The sequence below is a fragment of the Apteryx rowi genome, unplaced genomic scaffold (genome assembly GCF_003343035.1).
Source record: "Apteryx rowi isolate R43461 unplaced genomic scaffold, aptRow1 scaffold_11, whole genome shotgun sequence".
NCBI lineage: Eukaryota > Metazoa > Chordata > Aves > Apterygiformes > Apterygidae > Apteryx > Apteryx rowi.
Window position 1 is genome coordinate 4,872,536 of NW_020447308.1, and position 15,396 is coordinate 4,887,931.

General features: G+C 43.4%; 1 protein-coding gene across 1 annotated transcript in view; it reads right to left on the reverse strand.

The window, feature by feature from the left end:
* Positions 1-4,895: 4,895 nt before the first annotated feature.
* The window catches only part of ADAMTS17 (ADAM metallopeptidase with thrombospondin type 1 motif 17), a 198,293-nt gene continuing 187,792 nt past the window's right edge, over positions 4,896-15,396 (reverse strand). The window contains exons 23-24 of the mRNA XM_026073287.1: positions 8,584-8,761; positions 4,896-5,813 (exon numbers count right to left, since the gene is read on the reverse strand). Of these exons, the coding sequence (XP_025929072.1) occupies positions 5,662-5,813; positions 8,584-8,761 (330 nt within the window). The 3' untranslated portion in view covers positions 4,896-5,661. The remainder of the gene's footprint in view (positions 5,814-8,583; positions 8,762-15,396) is intronic.

The window sequence follows — 15,396 nt, forward strand, 5'->3', positions numbered from 1 at the left end:
TTGCCGGTGAGCAAGTTTCTGGGGCTCCTTTCCTTAGTCCATCAACGCATGAACCTATTGAAATGCAGACTGGTACGGTTCTTCTCTGCCTGGGACTCCACCTCGTACTGGTGTTTATATCAACACTCTTTAGTAAGAAGAAAATATGCCTTTCCCAGTGGACCAGGTGGTGTTGGAGAAAAGTAGAGAGTGACACGCAGTTTTCACTCCACCAGAGGAGCAAGGTCCTCAGCCAGTAACGCTCTGGGTGGTGCATGGGACTGACGCTGGGGGAAGGTGCTCCATACCAAGCCCTTTGGAAAGGAATTAATTCCCTTCCAGAGAAGGCAGGGTCATGCCAGCTTGCTGCGAGGGCTCAAGAGACAGCTAAGGCTGACTGCGTACCCCAGGACTTGCAAGCGAGGGAAGCAGGTGGAATTGGAGGAGGGAGAACTGAGCTCCACACAGCTGAGGAGAGATTATACTTTCCTCTTGGTGCTTTTACACTGGAGCACCAGAGCCATCTGACCCCACCTGCCTTTAATGAACTCGGCTGAAACGTCTAAAATGCAAAATAGGCAAGCTAAATACATAAGCCTACCGGATTTATAGAAGAGATATTGGCAAATACTAGGAACATTTCAAGCCAAACGCACGACAGCATTCACTACACCCCTCCCACCCATTGCCATATCCCAGCTCAGTGTAACGCCTTCTGGCTTCCCAACGCTTAGAGCTATGTTCTAGTGTTTAAACAGGTCAACAACTGCAATCATATGTTGACTCCAGGCACTGTACAATCCTGATGATGTGTTAACATATAGCAACACCTGGATGGAGTTTCTAGAATTTTGCTGCTGCTAAGTCACATATATGATGGCAGCCGGGCTGGTACCTCCTAGGCTACCTCTGAAAACTAGGAAGCCTATCAGTGCTGTCCGTTACCAAGAAGTCAGCGCGAGATCAGTAAATGAGCTCTACTTTTAAAATAAGTATAAACTCCATTTCTGGAAATCATTTTGGGAGCAGGACTCTCACACCAACCATAGAGTTAGTGCTTGTTTATAAAGCTGCTTTAGAAAGGTGCTGCTCCCGTCTCCAAGAAGGGACCTCTCGACAAGAATTGAGTTTGAATGGGTAAGGATGACGGCATCTTTTAAAGACAGGATGGGAGGGGATCCTACAAGCACATCTGCGTGCAGCTATCTGTACAGGAGCACTTGCACCAGGCTGATGGGGGAACTAAATCATACAAAGATTCTAACTAGTCCCTACAACAAACGCATCCAAAACACTTCGTATTGAAGTAATTGTGTTTATTTCAGACCAGGGAAGTGCGCAGCTAGGTTATGTAGACCCCTTTCCAATGGATGCGATAGTTTTGCTCTAATATAAATTTCCACCCGCTCAGCAGCCTTCATTATCGGGTTGCGCCTGTGGAGCAGCTACCATTAAGCATACAGCAAAGCTGCCGCTTCATCTCAACTCCAAAACACACTGCAGGCAACTCTGAAACGCACCCGCAAAGTGTCCCTCCCCGCAGGCGTAAGCTTTAGCTTCGCAGCAGCCTGCACAGACAGGCACAGAGACACCCCAAACGGAGCCTTGCTCATTTTTTCCAGCCAGACCTTTTTGGCTGTTGTGTTGCCGAGCACAGAACTCGCCTGGCATTCATCAGGTGTTCACATTCCCCGTACTTGACTCTGCAACCACACCGCGACCAGACCCATCACTTCTTGATTTGTTAGCATGCTGGGAACTCCCAGATGCCAGGAGTTTGCTGACAAATGACCTTTTACACCTACCACAGCTGTCAGACGGTTGGCCTAGACTTATCTGAATCCCAGCCTCAGTCCRGTATTAGACAGATGCATAATGTACTACTTACAGCTTCACTCCTTTTTCTTAATATTCACAGCTAGCTGTTTGGTTTGCTTTGTATTTTTTTTCAAGTTCAGAAACCTTATTAAAGTTGTTATGGAAAAAATAAATTTATTATTCAACATACTCAATCTTTTCAAAATGGAATGATCCTCTTCTCATTTTTTGGTTTTCATTTACAACTGGTTCCATTCAGTTTGACTGTTTTTATCTTTTCTATTTATAACCAGCACCAAAAAGAAAATTACCATGGATACAGTACATATGCAAATTAACTAATGGAAAAATATATACATTTCACTCTGTAATGAAAAACTTAAATGATATTATTGCCATGGAGAATATATCCCTGTATTATAATAAAATATCAAGCAATAATCAACTGCTAAGATTCTTCTCCACCAACAGAAAAATAGCACCATACATGAGATAGTGAGAATCTACACTCAATAACACAATTGTGCAACTAGAAATGTACAGTACTTTAGTAACAGTACAGAGTATTGTTTACAATATGGAAATACCACCACTGTAATCAAAAGAGTGTCAATCTCTTATGAACAACAACTAAAAAAAAGTATTGTCATCGATACACTGAAACAAATGGCTTTCTTTTCACCAGGATGTAGTAACCGAGGGCAGAGCGTAGCTGTAAATTCATAGAAAAGCTCCTATAAAATGATACAAAACAGAAGTGCAGGAGTATTGAACAGAATTAAACTTTTTTTTTGATTTTTCTGGCCATTATAAAATGGGAAGGTTGTCCCTAGATGAAGTAAGAGAATGTAATAAAATGGAGCTGTGTTGTGCCATCAGTTTTTAATTAATGATGGTTTCTGATTTAAAAAAAAGCTGATGCATGCTAGTCTGTGGACTGCGAGAGCAAGTGAGGTGGTTTTCAGTGCTCAGACATTCGAAAGTATAAATTCATGTCCCCTCAGATAGGACCCAGAACTTGGACCCAAATGTCCTTTGAAGTCCAGGACCTACCACACTGGGACAAGCCACAGGTCTAACTAACCCAGTATCCTGTTCTGGACAGCAGCCAGTAGTGAATGATTAGGGAAAAATAAGAATTAGAATTCTTCCTCTTCTATGCACCCTCCTAGGTGGCCACCTATTGCCTAGGGAGGGTGCCAGACCAGCACCAGAAGGAAAAATAATAAACCCTGTTATTTAAAAAAACCTTTGATTCCCATTAATAATAAACACATTTATTATTCTTCCAAGATCACAGAAAAACCTGGTGGCAAACCCTTCAACAGCCCAATCTAAATGCTAGCAATGCCAAAAATGATCATCAAGGGGGTAGCGTTTCACCTGGCCGGGCCACTCCATGGGCAAACATTGCCCAGTCGAAGGAGAACAACAGCAAGCTCCAGACCTAAGGAAGGATGGAAAGGGCCTCCGCTCCGCCGGACCACTGCGAGAGCCAGCAAGGGCTGTGGGCCTGCAGGGCACGGCACCAGGCAAGAGGGAAAACTACCCCTGGCAAGTCTGAATGAATATAAAGCAGGTCTGCTGGGCTGTCTCTGATTTCTCTGGCACTTTCTCATTAGCAGCTCGTCTAGTTATTAATTTGCCTAACTGGATATCACTGTGGTTCTGCCGAAAACTTCCCTGTCACCACTGCCAGCACCGTTTTCACTGATCACTTCCTAAGGGACTACACAACCACTAACACCACCTCTGCATTTGGGCTACAGGTGGGAATAACAGAAGAAAGAGGTCCGATCCTGACTTTAAGATGCCAAAAGAGCATCCAGTATAACAAAAAMCAAGTGCGAATCATTTCCCTGATAGAGAAAATCATCTGGGGCATGGGAAAGCAGATCTGTTTGAGACAGGCACTCAAGCGAAAGCTGTGCGCAAATGTGCCTTTGCGCATACAGGCCAGCACTTGGGTGCACACGCGCTCATTTGCGCTAATAAGCACAGATGCAAATGTGATGCACACACAGTACCAGTTTGCTGCTGAAGATTAGATCTCCATGCTCGAAACACGTAGCCCTTAATAAAATGCTAAGGAGTCTTTCCAGTGAGGTCCTGGATATTGAAAGGTTTGCAATAAGAAAGAAGAAGTTGCTTTCAAAATATGTTAGGAACTAAGAGTCTTTGTCTCTCCTTACGCCCAAAAAAAGAAACAACAGCAACAATGACAACTCGAGGACGGGCATGAGCTGCAATGCAGCCTGGCCCAGGGGCTGGGGCAGCAGCTGGGCTGAGTCCTGCGCTCCTCTCCAAAGACTAAAACAGTAACAACCAGTTCTAGAGCGAGTACAAAGCTGCGATTCATGCAAAAGGCTCTGTTCGTATCATGAAGAGCAGGCTGTAACTTAACCACTGCACAACTGGCCTTGGAGCCTGGCAAGGGAAACGATACGTGTTAGAGCAAGATATGATAGAGAGACATTGATCTGTAGGGCTAAGGTAGGGGACAAACTCTGCCCTGCGTAGAGCTCCCATTTCAAGTCTCACGTCTCAGAGAGGAGTTTGGTTTAAAGTGCAGACACATGGAAAAGAGTATCATATATGCAGCACTTTATAAGTGCTCTGATAGCACCAGTCTGATAGCACCAAACCTGATAGCACCACAAAAAGGAGATAGGAAGCATTAAAACACAGTGAGCAAAATCCTAACCTCTGCTGAAGGCAACAGGAGTCTTAGCCTTACGGCTTCAACAAGCCCAAGATTTCACCTTGAATGTCTTATATCAATCACTGCTTTTGACTCAAAAGGCTATGTAATCTCAGATGGATACAAGAGCTGAGAGATGGGAAACACCTGTTTTGCTCTCCAGTCCAGCCTTCAAACAAAGGCTTTTCCAAGTCCTGTTTCTGTACCAATCCTATCCAATTTCATAGTCCTCTTAAAAATAACATTCAGTCTCTTTATCAGATTGACTTCTAAAAACTGGAAAGCAGAGATGAAACCAAGCAATCCCCCAGTGAACTACTGGATGAAATGATTTCTGGCTTCTTCCATCTCATGCAAATGTTTTTTGCTCAAAAATAACTGCTACTGCTGTTAATAAGCTTCCATTTCATTAAGCTCAGTGAAAAAAATAGACTTCATAAAAGAAACTGTACATTCTTTTAGCAAAATGAGAGAGAAAGACAGGATTTTTTTTCCAAATTAGAAAGAAGAACAGTCCCTATTAGTTGCTTTAAAAAATATGACGTGGAATGTTGGATACTATTGCACTGAGCTTTCCGTAGGAATTTCAGAGATGTCCAGCCTCTGCTATCAGTTTTCACAAGCTTTTATAGCAAATCCCCTCTTTAAATTAAGCCTTTCATTTATGTGTGTCCCTCCAAGCCCACTCCACAGCAGGATAACTGTTGGGAATTAAAAACATCAGATGAAAGTCAAGACTGAAAGATTAAGCAATGTCTCTACCTTTGCTGAATTATTTTGCCAGAGGCCTTCCTCCACTGAGGTACCCATAACCTTAGTTAACGTAATCACTTTGCAACTCTTGTCCTTTTCTTTAATGGTAGCAAGCCATCCAGTGGCTGGTAATTTAATATATTAAAGTAAAAAGCATTAATGAAAAAAGTAAGGATGTCAAAACACGATAAAATGATTGGCTCCTTGAGATGACTCTTTTCTGTGTGTTTTTTTAAGGTGGATGAGCGGATTACTTTGGTATCCAGTCTGTAGAATTAGTTTCAAGTCTTATTAGGTAAGTTTTGGAATCCACCACGTTGTAGCAACTCATTAAGTTCCAGTACTCAGACCTACTAGTTCGTGATTTACATACAAATAGCTGTAATACCCTAAGAAGTAGTACAGGTTCATTAACTCTTCTGCTGCATCTTGTTTGCATAAAAGTCTCTGCAAGTCTGGCAACAGCGCTGATACCACCGCATGTCTTGGCACAGATTCTTCTCCCGGATCACCCTGCAGTACACTGTCCACTGGTCGCCTGTACACTTGTACGTGAGAGCAGCTTTGGACAAGAAAAGAAAGGAAAAACTAATAGATTAGCCAGAGAACAGCCCTGCAGATGTGATCAAAATCACTGCATATCAGGGAAGAAAGGGCCGGTCTCGCTATCAACACTGGAGATAAGATGGTAAGTGTCACATGTGGTTTTATAAAAGAATAATGGGTAACAAAATTGTACACTTCATAAAAATGCAGGTATATACTGAATGTTTTTTATGGTATATGATTTATAAATTGTATGTAGCACTCTTATGAATGCTCTGTTAATTGGGAAATGTTCTAAACGAGTATTATGGTCTTTGAGGATGGGAAAAATGGAATAATTAAAGCACATCACAGAGGGTGCTGGCCCAGCAGCATCTTGAGTCCTTGTTCCTCATCCCTGCTGGATGAAAACAGGAGAGGCCCACATACTGTGTTTAGCTTGGAGTCTCAGTGCCAAGCACAAGAAAACCATGGCAGTAGGAACTGGCAGGAATGCATATCATTGAAGCTTCATTTTACTGGACAGAAGGCAAAAGTTTGGTAGAATCTGATGCAGTGAAGTTGCACTGTTTCACAAAAAAGGAACATGAAACGAATTTTTAAAATTTGACTGCGAGAAAAAAAGTTCAAAGCAAGTGGAAGTGATCATCTGGAACAAGGGGAGCAGCTTCTGAGAGTCCACCAGTGGTGGAGCGGCTCTTTGAGAGCATTAGATCTGCAGCTCCCCACACCCGTTGGGGTCCTACCGGGTGCAGCGTGCAGGAGACGGGATACAGCCAGGTAAATCTCACTAGACCGTCTGAGACTCACCTTAAGAATCTGAGATGAGACACTTCATAGTCTCATAACAGAAGGCACTGAACCACAAATAAGACTAGGCCTCTAACATGTTTCACTTGTTTAAAAGTTAGGTGTTTGGTATAAACCAGAGGTCCGAGGTCCCTTACAGGTAGTGAATAAGATAAGCACGTCTAGGACATACACGGGTTAGGTATCTGAGGGGCTGAATAAATCCACCTGAATGTGTCTTCACTGAGGGACACTGGACACAGATGGGAAAGTCAGGTGAGGTGAACTCCACACTTAGATACTTCTGAAAATGTTACCCTGGATGAAAAACATTCTGGAGCAGGGAAAAGGCAACACAGGTTTTGTAGACTCCTGGAGTTTTTTTTCCGTAAATTTTTTCATGAGGTTGCTATTGCAGAGAACAGAAATTTCTGTTCAAAGATAATCCAATGAGAATTTGTTTATATGCGGGAAGAGCAAAACACTCAATGATATATCTTTCTGCTAATATCAAATATCATTGTTTCTGGCCCTGGTGAATCCAAGCCTGGTTTAGAAACAAAAGCATCCAAAATTACTTGCAGATTACTTTCGGCAGGGACTTGAGCCTCCCCAGTCTTCTAAACACGTGAGCTTTTTATTGCTTTGTCCTAAAATGTGAATTAGGATGGATTTCTTGTCTCATCAGTGTATCAAAGGCTTACTTCTCAAATGAAAAGTTTTCCCTCCACTATGCTCTTAGTGCTAAAGTATCCGGGAAGTACTCTCTCATGTTCTTAAACAAAGAGTTTAGAAGCTTCTCAGTTTGACTGCATTTGCAAGAAGAAAATTCCCCATATTCTTTTAAACAGTTGTGAAAAGTACTATTGACTTTGGGAAAAAAAAATCAGGTCAGAAGCCTCAAGTCCAGTCTTAGTTTAACTACCATTTAACTCTGAAAAGTTAGAAATGTTTCTCAATTATGTAGCAGCTCTGCCTCACTGYGTGTCTTCTTAGCCTGCAAGTCCAGCACTGGTGAGAGGGAGCGGGCTGTTCTTTCCGCTAAGCTCTCAGCAGGATTATTTGCAAACCAGCCTCTTGTACTGAAAGCAAAGGGAAGCACCAGTGAAGCTGTGTTAGTGTAGTAGATGGCTTAGTTTAGCTTAATCTTACTAATTATGATGTGTGAAACCTAAAGAAACTGATTTGGTTCTTGCTGTGACTGAACACAAAAGGCTGAAGTTTGAAAAAAAAATTTTTTATCCTCTTATAAACTGAGCAAATATGATGTGGAAGATCATGGATACCCACAATGTTGTATTAACAGAAGCATTCTTACCTAGAACCACTTTTTAAATGTAGTGTGAAGGTGTTTTGGGAAACAGGTAGCTTATCACTGTATACTCAAAACGACCACGTACACAGGGGACGCAGGGAGGGTGAGGTGAAGACCGGTGGCAGAAAATCAAAGGGTTCAAAGAAAGAGACTGAATGCTCTCTTACCTCCCAGGGAAAAATTAATTCATCAAACCACATTCTTGTGGCAGCAAATGAAAAGGAATARCCCTTTCAGAAAAAACAGCGATGCTCTACTTCTCAAAGTCATGCACTTTCCTTAGGGCACAGATGAATGAAGTATCATACTTTACACTCACCACAGCAAAAGCAGGGCGAGAAGACATTTGTGACTGAGAAAGATATGCCCGTCAGCTCCCTCACCTCCATGATCAATCAATCAATCACCCACTTGTCTGCTCCTGCTGGTCTCGCAGGTCTCTCTACCAGTGAGCGCTCCAGCTTGGTGGAAGCCTGAGGCTGGGACTGATGGATGAGAGGACCCATCCGCACTAGACCTTTACTCTAGTCTGACTGGGGGGCCCTCTCATAATTTCTGGCCCTGGTCAATGCTCTGAAGCCCCACTGTTACCACACTGGGCACACTGGGAGCCTGGGCTTTGGTGCCTGGTRCTCTGCTTAGAGTTGTAGGTGGTCCCTTCCCCCCAACACCCCTCACTCACCAAGTCTGGGCGAGGTAATTGTGTTGACATTTATCTTCTCATTGCAGACCTCCTGGTGGCACTGCCTGTAGGCCGCTGGCTTGGACAGGACAGGGCACTCATTGCCGTGGCGCCCCGTGACTTTGTGCATACACTGGACCACGCGTGACTGGAGGCCCTTCCCACAAGTTGAGGAGCACTGGAGGAGAGAAGGGACTGAGACATGGTCCAGGCAGAGTAGTTTCAAAAACCACATACACGAGTATGTCATAAAAAATCACCGCCAGGGCTGAAGCAGACTGGCAGCTAACTATGGTGCTGGGGACTCAGCAACAGGGGGACATGACAGACAGGGACCATTCCTGCAGCTGTTATGTTTGTCCATGATGATTTCCCAGCTCCAGGGAGTGATGTGAGCAGAGAAACTGTCCCAGCACAGAGAAGGGAGCTGTTGCCTTTCTGTCTGGGCTCATTTCATCCTCTGAGTCTGCCTACGCTGGCTGTCTCTTYGGATGCCCATGACAGGGAGCAGGTAGAGGTGCAGTTCCCTCCACCAGCCACAAAGAGGCAAAGCTGGAAAATATATACTGCCAAATACTGCACTAGCAGCTTCCACGTCCCTCTCCATGAGGGACCGAGGACAATCGGTTGCCTTGATTTCAAAGCCCTCTCCAGGACTTTGTCAGTCCACCAAGGCTTCTTCCAGGGAAAAGATGACCACTGCTGTGAGATAAAACCAAGGATTACAGCAGAAGCAGGCAGCTCCTACTGCACGCCCAGACCTCTAGAGAAGCTCTGTTCCAGTATACAGGAGGAAACATCAGGTATTCAAGTATTCAGCCTCATCTATCCCTGCTAACCGTCTGGCACTCATCTGTCCTCCTGGGAGCAATTGCAAATTGTACTCCATGAGTTTTGGCTTCTATTTGCCAGGAGGCCCAGCCTGTTTATATGCTTTCTTTGTTGTCGTACAATTGGAGTCCCTACCTCTYCCTCCCTCTTCCTCTGGCCCAGTCACTTGTGATTTACAATGTCCTACTTGCATGCTGTTCAATTTTAATAAAGCAAACACACTGAGCACAGTGAGGTGCACCAGCTGGAGTTAATAAAAGAACCTTGTATTTAAAATAAAGAAACAATGGGTTGCAGGACTTTGGTAAGATTCCTATTTCTGCTAGAGCCACACACAAGCAAACGATGGGGGAGAGGAGGAGGTGGGGGAAAACACAGGATATACAATTAGGATGGTATTAAAAAGATCCTGATTTCTGTCCTCTGTTTTTTCTGAACAAGGTCAATGTAGGCAGGAGGTCCTTCTAGCGAAACACTGTCGCCTCAGAGTGGTGGTTATTAAAAATAGCATGCCAAACATTTAAGAGGCTCAAAAGACAAGCGCCATTGAGGTTGGAAGCTGTTCAGATCCTGAGGGGAGAAGTATCTTGACAGATTGAATGGAGAGATGCAACAACTCTGCTGCATTGAACCCGTGGGAACTCCAAAAGGCACACGGTATACACGGGCAAAGCGGAAACACAGCAGGGCTATGCCCATGGTTCACAGGATGAGATCTACGGGATGGACTATTCTCTGGTTTGTGCTTGGGCTGCTCTGCTGAGATCAGCCCTAAGACCGAAGTCCAAGCAAAAACTACATCTCAAACTGTAAGACTAGGAGCTGGGGCAAAAGAACGTATGGATATGCCTAATTCTCCACCTCTTCCATCTAGGGGGAGAGCCCAGCAAAGCTGTGGTCATTTTGTTTGGGAAGTATCACAAGAAACCCCTGCTGCTTYTCAAAGAATATCAGATACAAGAAGACTAGCCTTGTTCTGGGCTGGAGCACAGGGAGTTTTTCCTTCCTGTGTGGATCAGTGAAAGGCCTGATGAAAACTGGCTGAGATGAACAGGACCACATCAAACAGAGCTGGTGGAGCCCTGCTTCAGACCACCCAGTGCAGAAATGCATCTGCATGATGCGCACTCTTTATTTCTGGGTAAGAGGAGTTGTAGGATCAGTGAAGCCTGCTGTCAAAGATAACACAGACTCTTAATAATGTAATTATCTTCTTTAGTTGCTCACACTAATAACTGTTTATCAAACCGGCTTCCTGTCTTTGGTGTACTCTTAAATTCTCCCTTATACTCCACCCGCTCTTTATTCCTATCCTTTCCCCCAATGTACTTCTCTAGGATTAAATTTCTCTATTCTGAACAGTCTCTGGCTCAGATCTCCTGCTGGACTTTGCTACTAGGCCATCCTGGTGTGCTGCTTACCTCTGTGTTTCCAACTATGCAGCCTCTCCAAGACTTGCTTATATTTTGAAGGTAGCAATCATGCTAAACTAAAAGTTTTAAATGTATTTTGGAATTTTAACTCTTTAAAAAATGGTTGTTTTTTTCATCATCCTTATTTCAATTTAGTGTCAACACATTAGTTTACAACATATTTCTTTGCACTTAGAAGTTCAGATATTGAATTTACATCATAATTTGGTCACTGTTTATTAATATTTCAGGAATGATTATGGTATTTAGGACTAAGCTGAACTAGTCCTCTGCCTGCATGCTCTATGGTGAACTATTCCAAAACGCAATCCTTAAAGTCCCTCATTTAACCCCCCCTCATAACTTCAGTTTCTGCGGTGAGATGCAGGCACTTCATTAGTCATGGATGCCCCTCTGCTGCTTCCCAGCACCGGGCACCTTCAGCGACTTCTACCAGTCTGGAAGCCAGTCAGGCATGACCACTACATTTGGAGTTAAAGCTAACAAATTTTTATTGTTATAAATTCAACTATTAGGCCCTTCCCCTTTACCAGCCAAATGCATCCTCTAATCCTCGGGATTTCAACGGCACTTTTAGTCTTCAGAGTACTTTACTAACCTTAATCCTCACAAAACTCTTGGCAAGGGGAGTGAATTATTCTGTATGTCCATCTTACACACAGAATAGTTGTATCGCATAAGCATAAGGAAACTTGTCCAAGGCCACAGGGCCCCTTGACATGACTGTAACACAGTGGGTCTGAAACCTTTGTCTCTGGCCTTTTGGCACTCCCTGAACTTAGGAATGCTCTTACCAAGAAAAAAAGCGTTTTTCTCTTAAGGTGAATAAGATTTTCAGATACTGATGTACAAACACTCACCTACCTATGTCTGTGTTTCTGTCTCTGCATTTGTTAACCAGCAAGGAGGGCAAGCAATGAAACTTTTTCCACAGACACTGCCAACTCCAATCCTTAGACAAATAACAGCAGAGTTTTTGCCCAAAGCAGTTTTATTCCTTCTCCTGGGAGACTAGGATCATCACCTATGCTATGCAATTAGTTTTTCACAGCCAGGAAGACAGATTTTAACATCTTTCTTGAACTCTTTTGGGCTTGGCAGCTAAAGGAAGGTTGGACATCTGGCTTATTTTAAGACAAAATTTTCAACTCTGTACTTGGATAGTCTCTTTGCCTAGGAATTTCAATAGGAAATAAGAAGAGATACAAAATACATACAAAGAGAGAATTGTTACTCATGCTACACTAAGAAGAGAGGACATCATTAAAAGAGGCAGAACAGTCAAACTCCAACTGAACAGCAGATTCCCATAAAGACCTTTTCTCCTACTCTGGCTAGCTAAATGCATTGCTGCAGCCTCTCTGTTCCCAATATTTATGGAACAAGTAAGTATAGACACAGAACAATTTTCAAGGCTAGATTCACTCTGGGCCCTCTGATACAGGACCCTCAGGCTTGGACACAGGATCTGAGGACTGCAGTAAGGAAAGCTGCTGTAGCCTTCTGGAAAACAGAGGAACAACCAGCTGCCGGAGAGAGCGAACTGCTCRCGGCAGCATGTGTGCTGGGCGGCAGGGGCTGAAAGCATCGTTGTGGCCCACCATCGGATTCAGCGTCGGCTGGTACCCTGCCACGGTGCAGAACACCGAGAGGCTCCACTGCTGCACTGGGAAATTGCGCTGGTTGTATTTAAAATACTGCTGACAGACAGTGGATTTTTTGGGGGAAGTACTGAGTTGTTAGGCTGCTATTCACAAAAATACTCTGAAGTTCTGAAAAGCCTTCACAAGCATTGACGAAATTCCAAAATACTCATGCTCTTTTGATGGCGCGATGGAGTGAAGCAATCTGCAATGCTGGAGCACCATTTTTTTCCTCCTGGTACAGAGCTGGGTGGATGGATCTCTGCCTACCAGCTGAGCTGCGTTTCAAGCACTGCGAGAAAATCCTCCGGCAACTTGCTTAGTCTGGGAAGCCGGGGACTCGGGCAAGTGGTTGAATGCAGACACTGGTGTCAGACAAAGCGTTTTTTCCCTTCTACTAGGCACTGCCAGTGATACCACTATCAGAAAAATGCATATGTAAACTACGTAGCTTTACCACAAGGCACTAAAGGATCCAGATTTCACTGACAATACAGCCATTGTAAATAGGAGATCAACCAACATGCAAAGATCAAAGAATTGTTCAACACTGTACAAAAGAAGGGTTAATTAATAGTTATGAAAAGTGAACCTAATGAGAACCCCAGTAACTCCCAGTTCAAGCACTGCTTGAGAAGGCAAAAGGAATACAAGAAGTGCCTCCATTCACATTCCTTGGCAGTAACATGCAAGCCAGTGGGGATATCCAGAAGGAAATAAACTCACAAATTCTCAAGGCAGCAGCTGCATTCGTCAGCTTAAAGAAGATTTACTCACTGAAAAACTCCAACCTTAAGACCAAACTACAATTTTTCAACTGGAATGCTATTTCCACCTTAGGATACTGATATGAAAGCTTGAAATCTACCAAAGGTGAAGACAGATGTCTAATTGCTTTGAAAGCAAATGCCTCAGGAAAATATTAGGTATTAAAATAGAATGAATTTACAATAAGTGCTGAGATCTGTCAGGGACTTCATCGACACCTGACCTGCAAAAGATAGCCAGAGAAGGAGACAGAAACGGGACTGAACGAATCCAGGGCAGGCCTGCCTTTGGGCAGCTGGAGGAGCAACCCAAAGAATCCCAGTGTTGAGGGTTAATGGGGACAGAAACAAGTACAGATTTACCGAGAGGCTGTGATCTGCTCAGAGCTGAATGGGACAACGGAGCATTGCTTATGCCTTAGGCGGGGACTGCTGGCCTGGCAGGGATGCATTCAGACCATGTCTCACCTTTAGAAATATCATTTTTTTAACAGCAGAGATTTGCTCCTTCCAGCAGATGGTCCGGGCATCCCTTCAGCCAGTTCTGGATGTACCAGAATATTTAAAAGCCTGATTTCTTCTGGAGAGAAAGAGTTCAAGATTACAACGATAACTGAGCTGAAGGCAAGATGTTTTCCTTCTTTATCCATCAGTCCGTAGGCATCTGATGTTTCAAGATACTGATTTGTCCCCAATTTGCTGAAAGATGCCGAAGCCAAGGATAACACTATGGCTAAAGCTCTAAAATTCAGAGATAGAGTCATGCTTTACTGACTTCAGAGTTCAAGTATTTCAAGGCATTAGGAAAGGGTAGAGAGTTTTTCCCCCAGGGGTCTTATTTCATGCTTCTATGAAAGTCAGAAAGCAAGCAAGACAAGTTCCTATTAATAACATTCTAAAACAGCATCTGAGATGAATGACAAATGTCCTGTAATTGCTCTGTTCCCAGGACCTTAATAATACACATGTGTGTGCTCTGAAAGTCAGTGCTCCACACACCTTCACAGCAGGCTTTTTATAAATATCGCTAATTTAAACTCTGAAATTTTAACTGAAAAGCAGCATGCAATATGCTTTCACAAACACCAGGTCAACTTTCACTATGGCATCATGTTAAAGAAAGAAATTTCTGTCTTTTTGCTGATAGGATCTAATTTGCCCAAAGCAAACCATAAGCTGTTTTTCAAGCTTCCTTGTTCTTTTTTTTTCTTTTTTTTCTTTTTAAACGGTACGTCTGTAAAGAGAACGTATCTGGTCTTGCTTACAACAATCTTTCATTTGAGAACTTTTGTGAAATGACTGATTTGTTTAATTTAACCAAGAAGAAATGCCTACTCTTCTGATCAATATGGAAGAAACAATAAATTATAGCAGAAAATGCTCATGCCTGATGTGACAGTATCTTAGAAGGAGAAGAGAGGAGAAATCTTTGTGAACTGCCTACAGCAGTTTTTGTGCTTTCAGACTGCATGACCCCAAGGAACAAGACCTGACCAGTACATCCAGCCTGTCTCACTGCGTAATTAAGCTTGACTTTGCTATTCTGAAAAGTTCTATTGTGTACAGAGAATTCAGAGATTAAGAGCTGAATGCATGAATATTCTGGGTAGTGACAGTGCCCCTAAGTACTTGTGCAATGCAGCCCAGGTGGGTGGTAATGAGGAAATGTCATTTAATTCGTTACACCAGTAATGCCTGTTCACCTCTAGGGAGCCTTCAAACTGTATTTCAAGAACAGGACTAAGCAATAAAAGCAAAGGTGTGAAATGATATGGTATTGCCTATGAGGTGCCATAATCTAGCATGCCACCTATAGCAAGCATGCATTTTTTGATCTGGGGCACATACAATCCGGAAATCCTCCATATTATTCCATCCGTAAGCCTTCGTGAAAATCATGCTGGGAAACATCTTATGCAACAGGCATACCTGAGCTAACTTTAAGCAAGCTAGATAGTCACAGACAACTACGTAACCATGGGATCACGTAACTCAACTCAGGACGACTGCTTGAGGACCTACCCTACTTCTACAGCGAGTTTTGCTGCCTATGCTGAGCAATGTTTTTTATGGGCTACATGAGGTATAGTCCAGAGTTCTCTGGACAGGGAGCCACTCAGCTTTCAAATGTGTGATGCT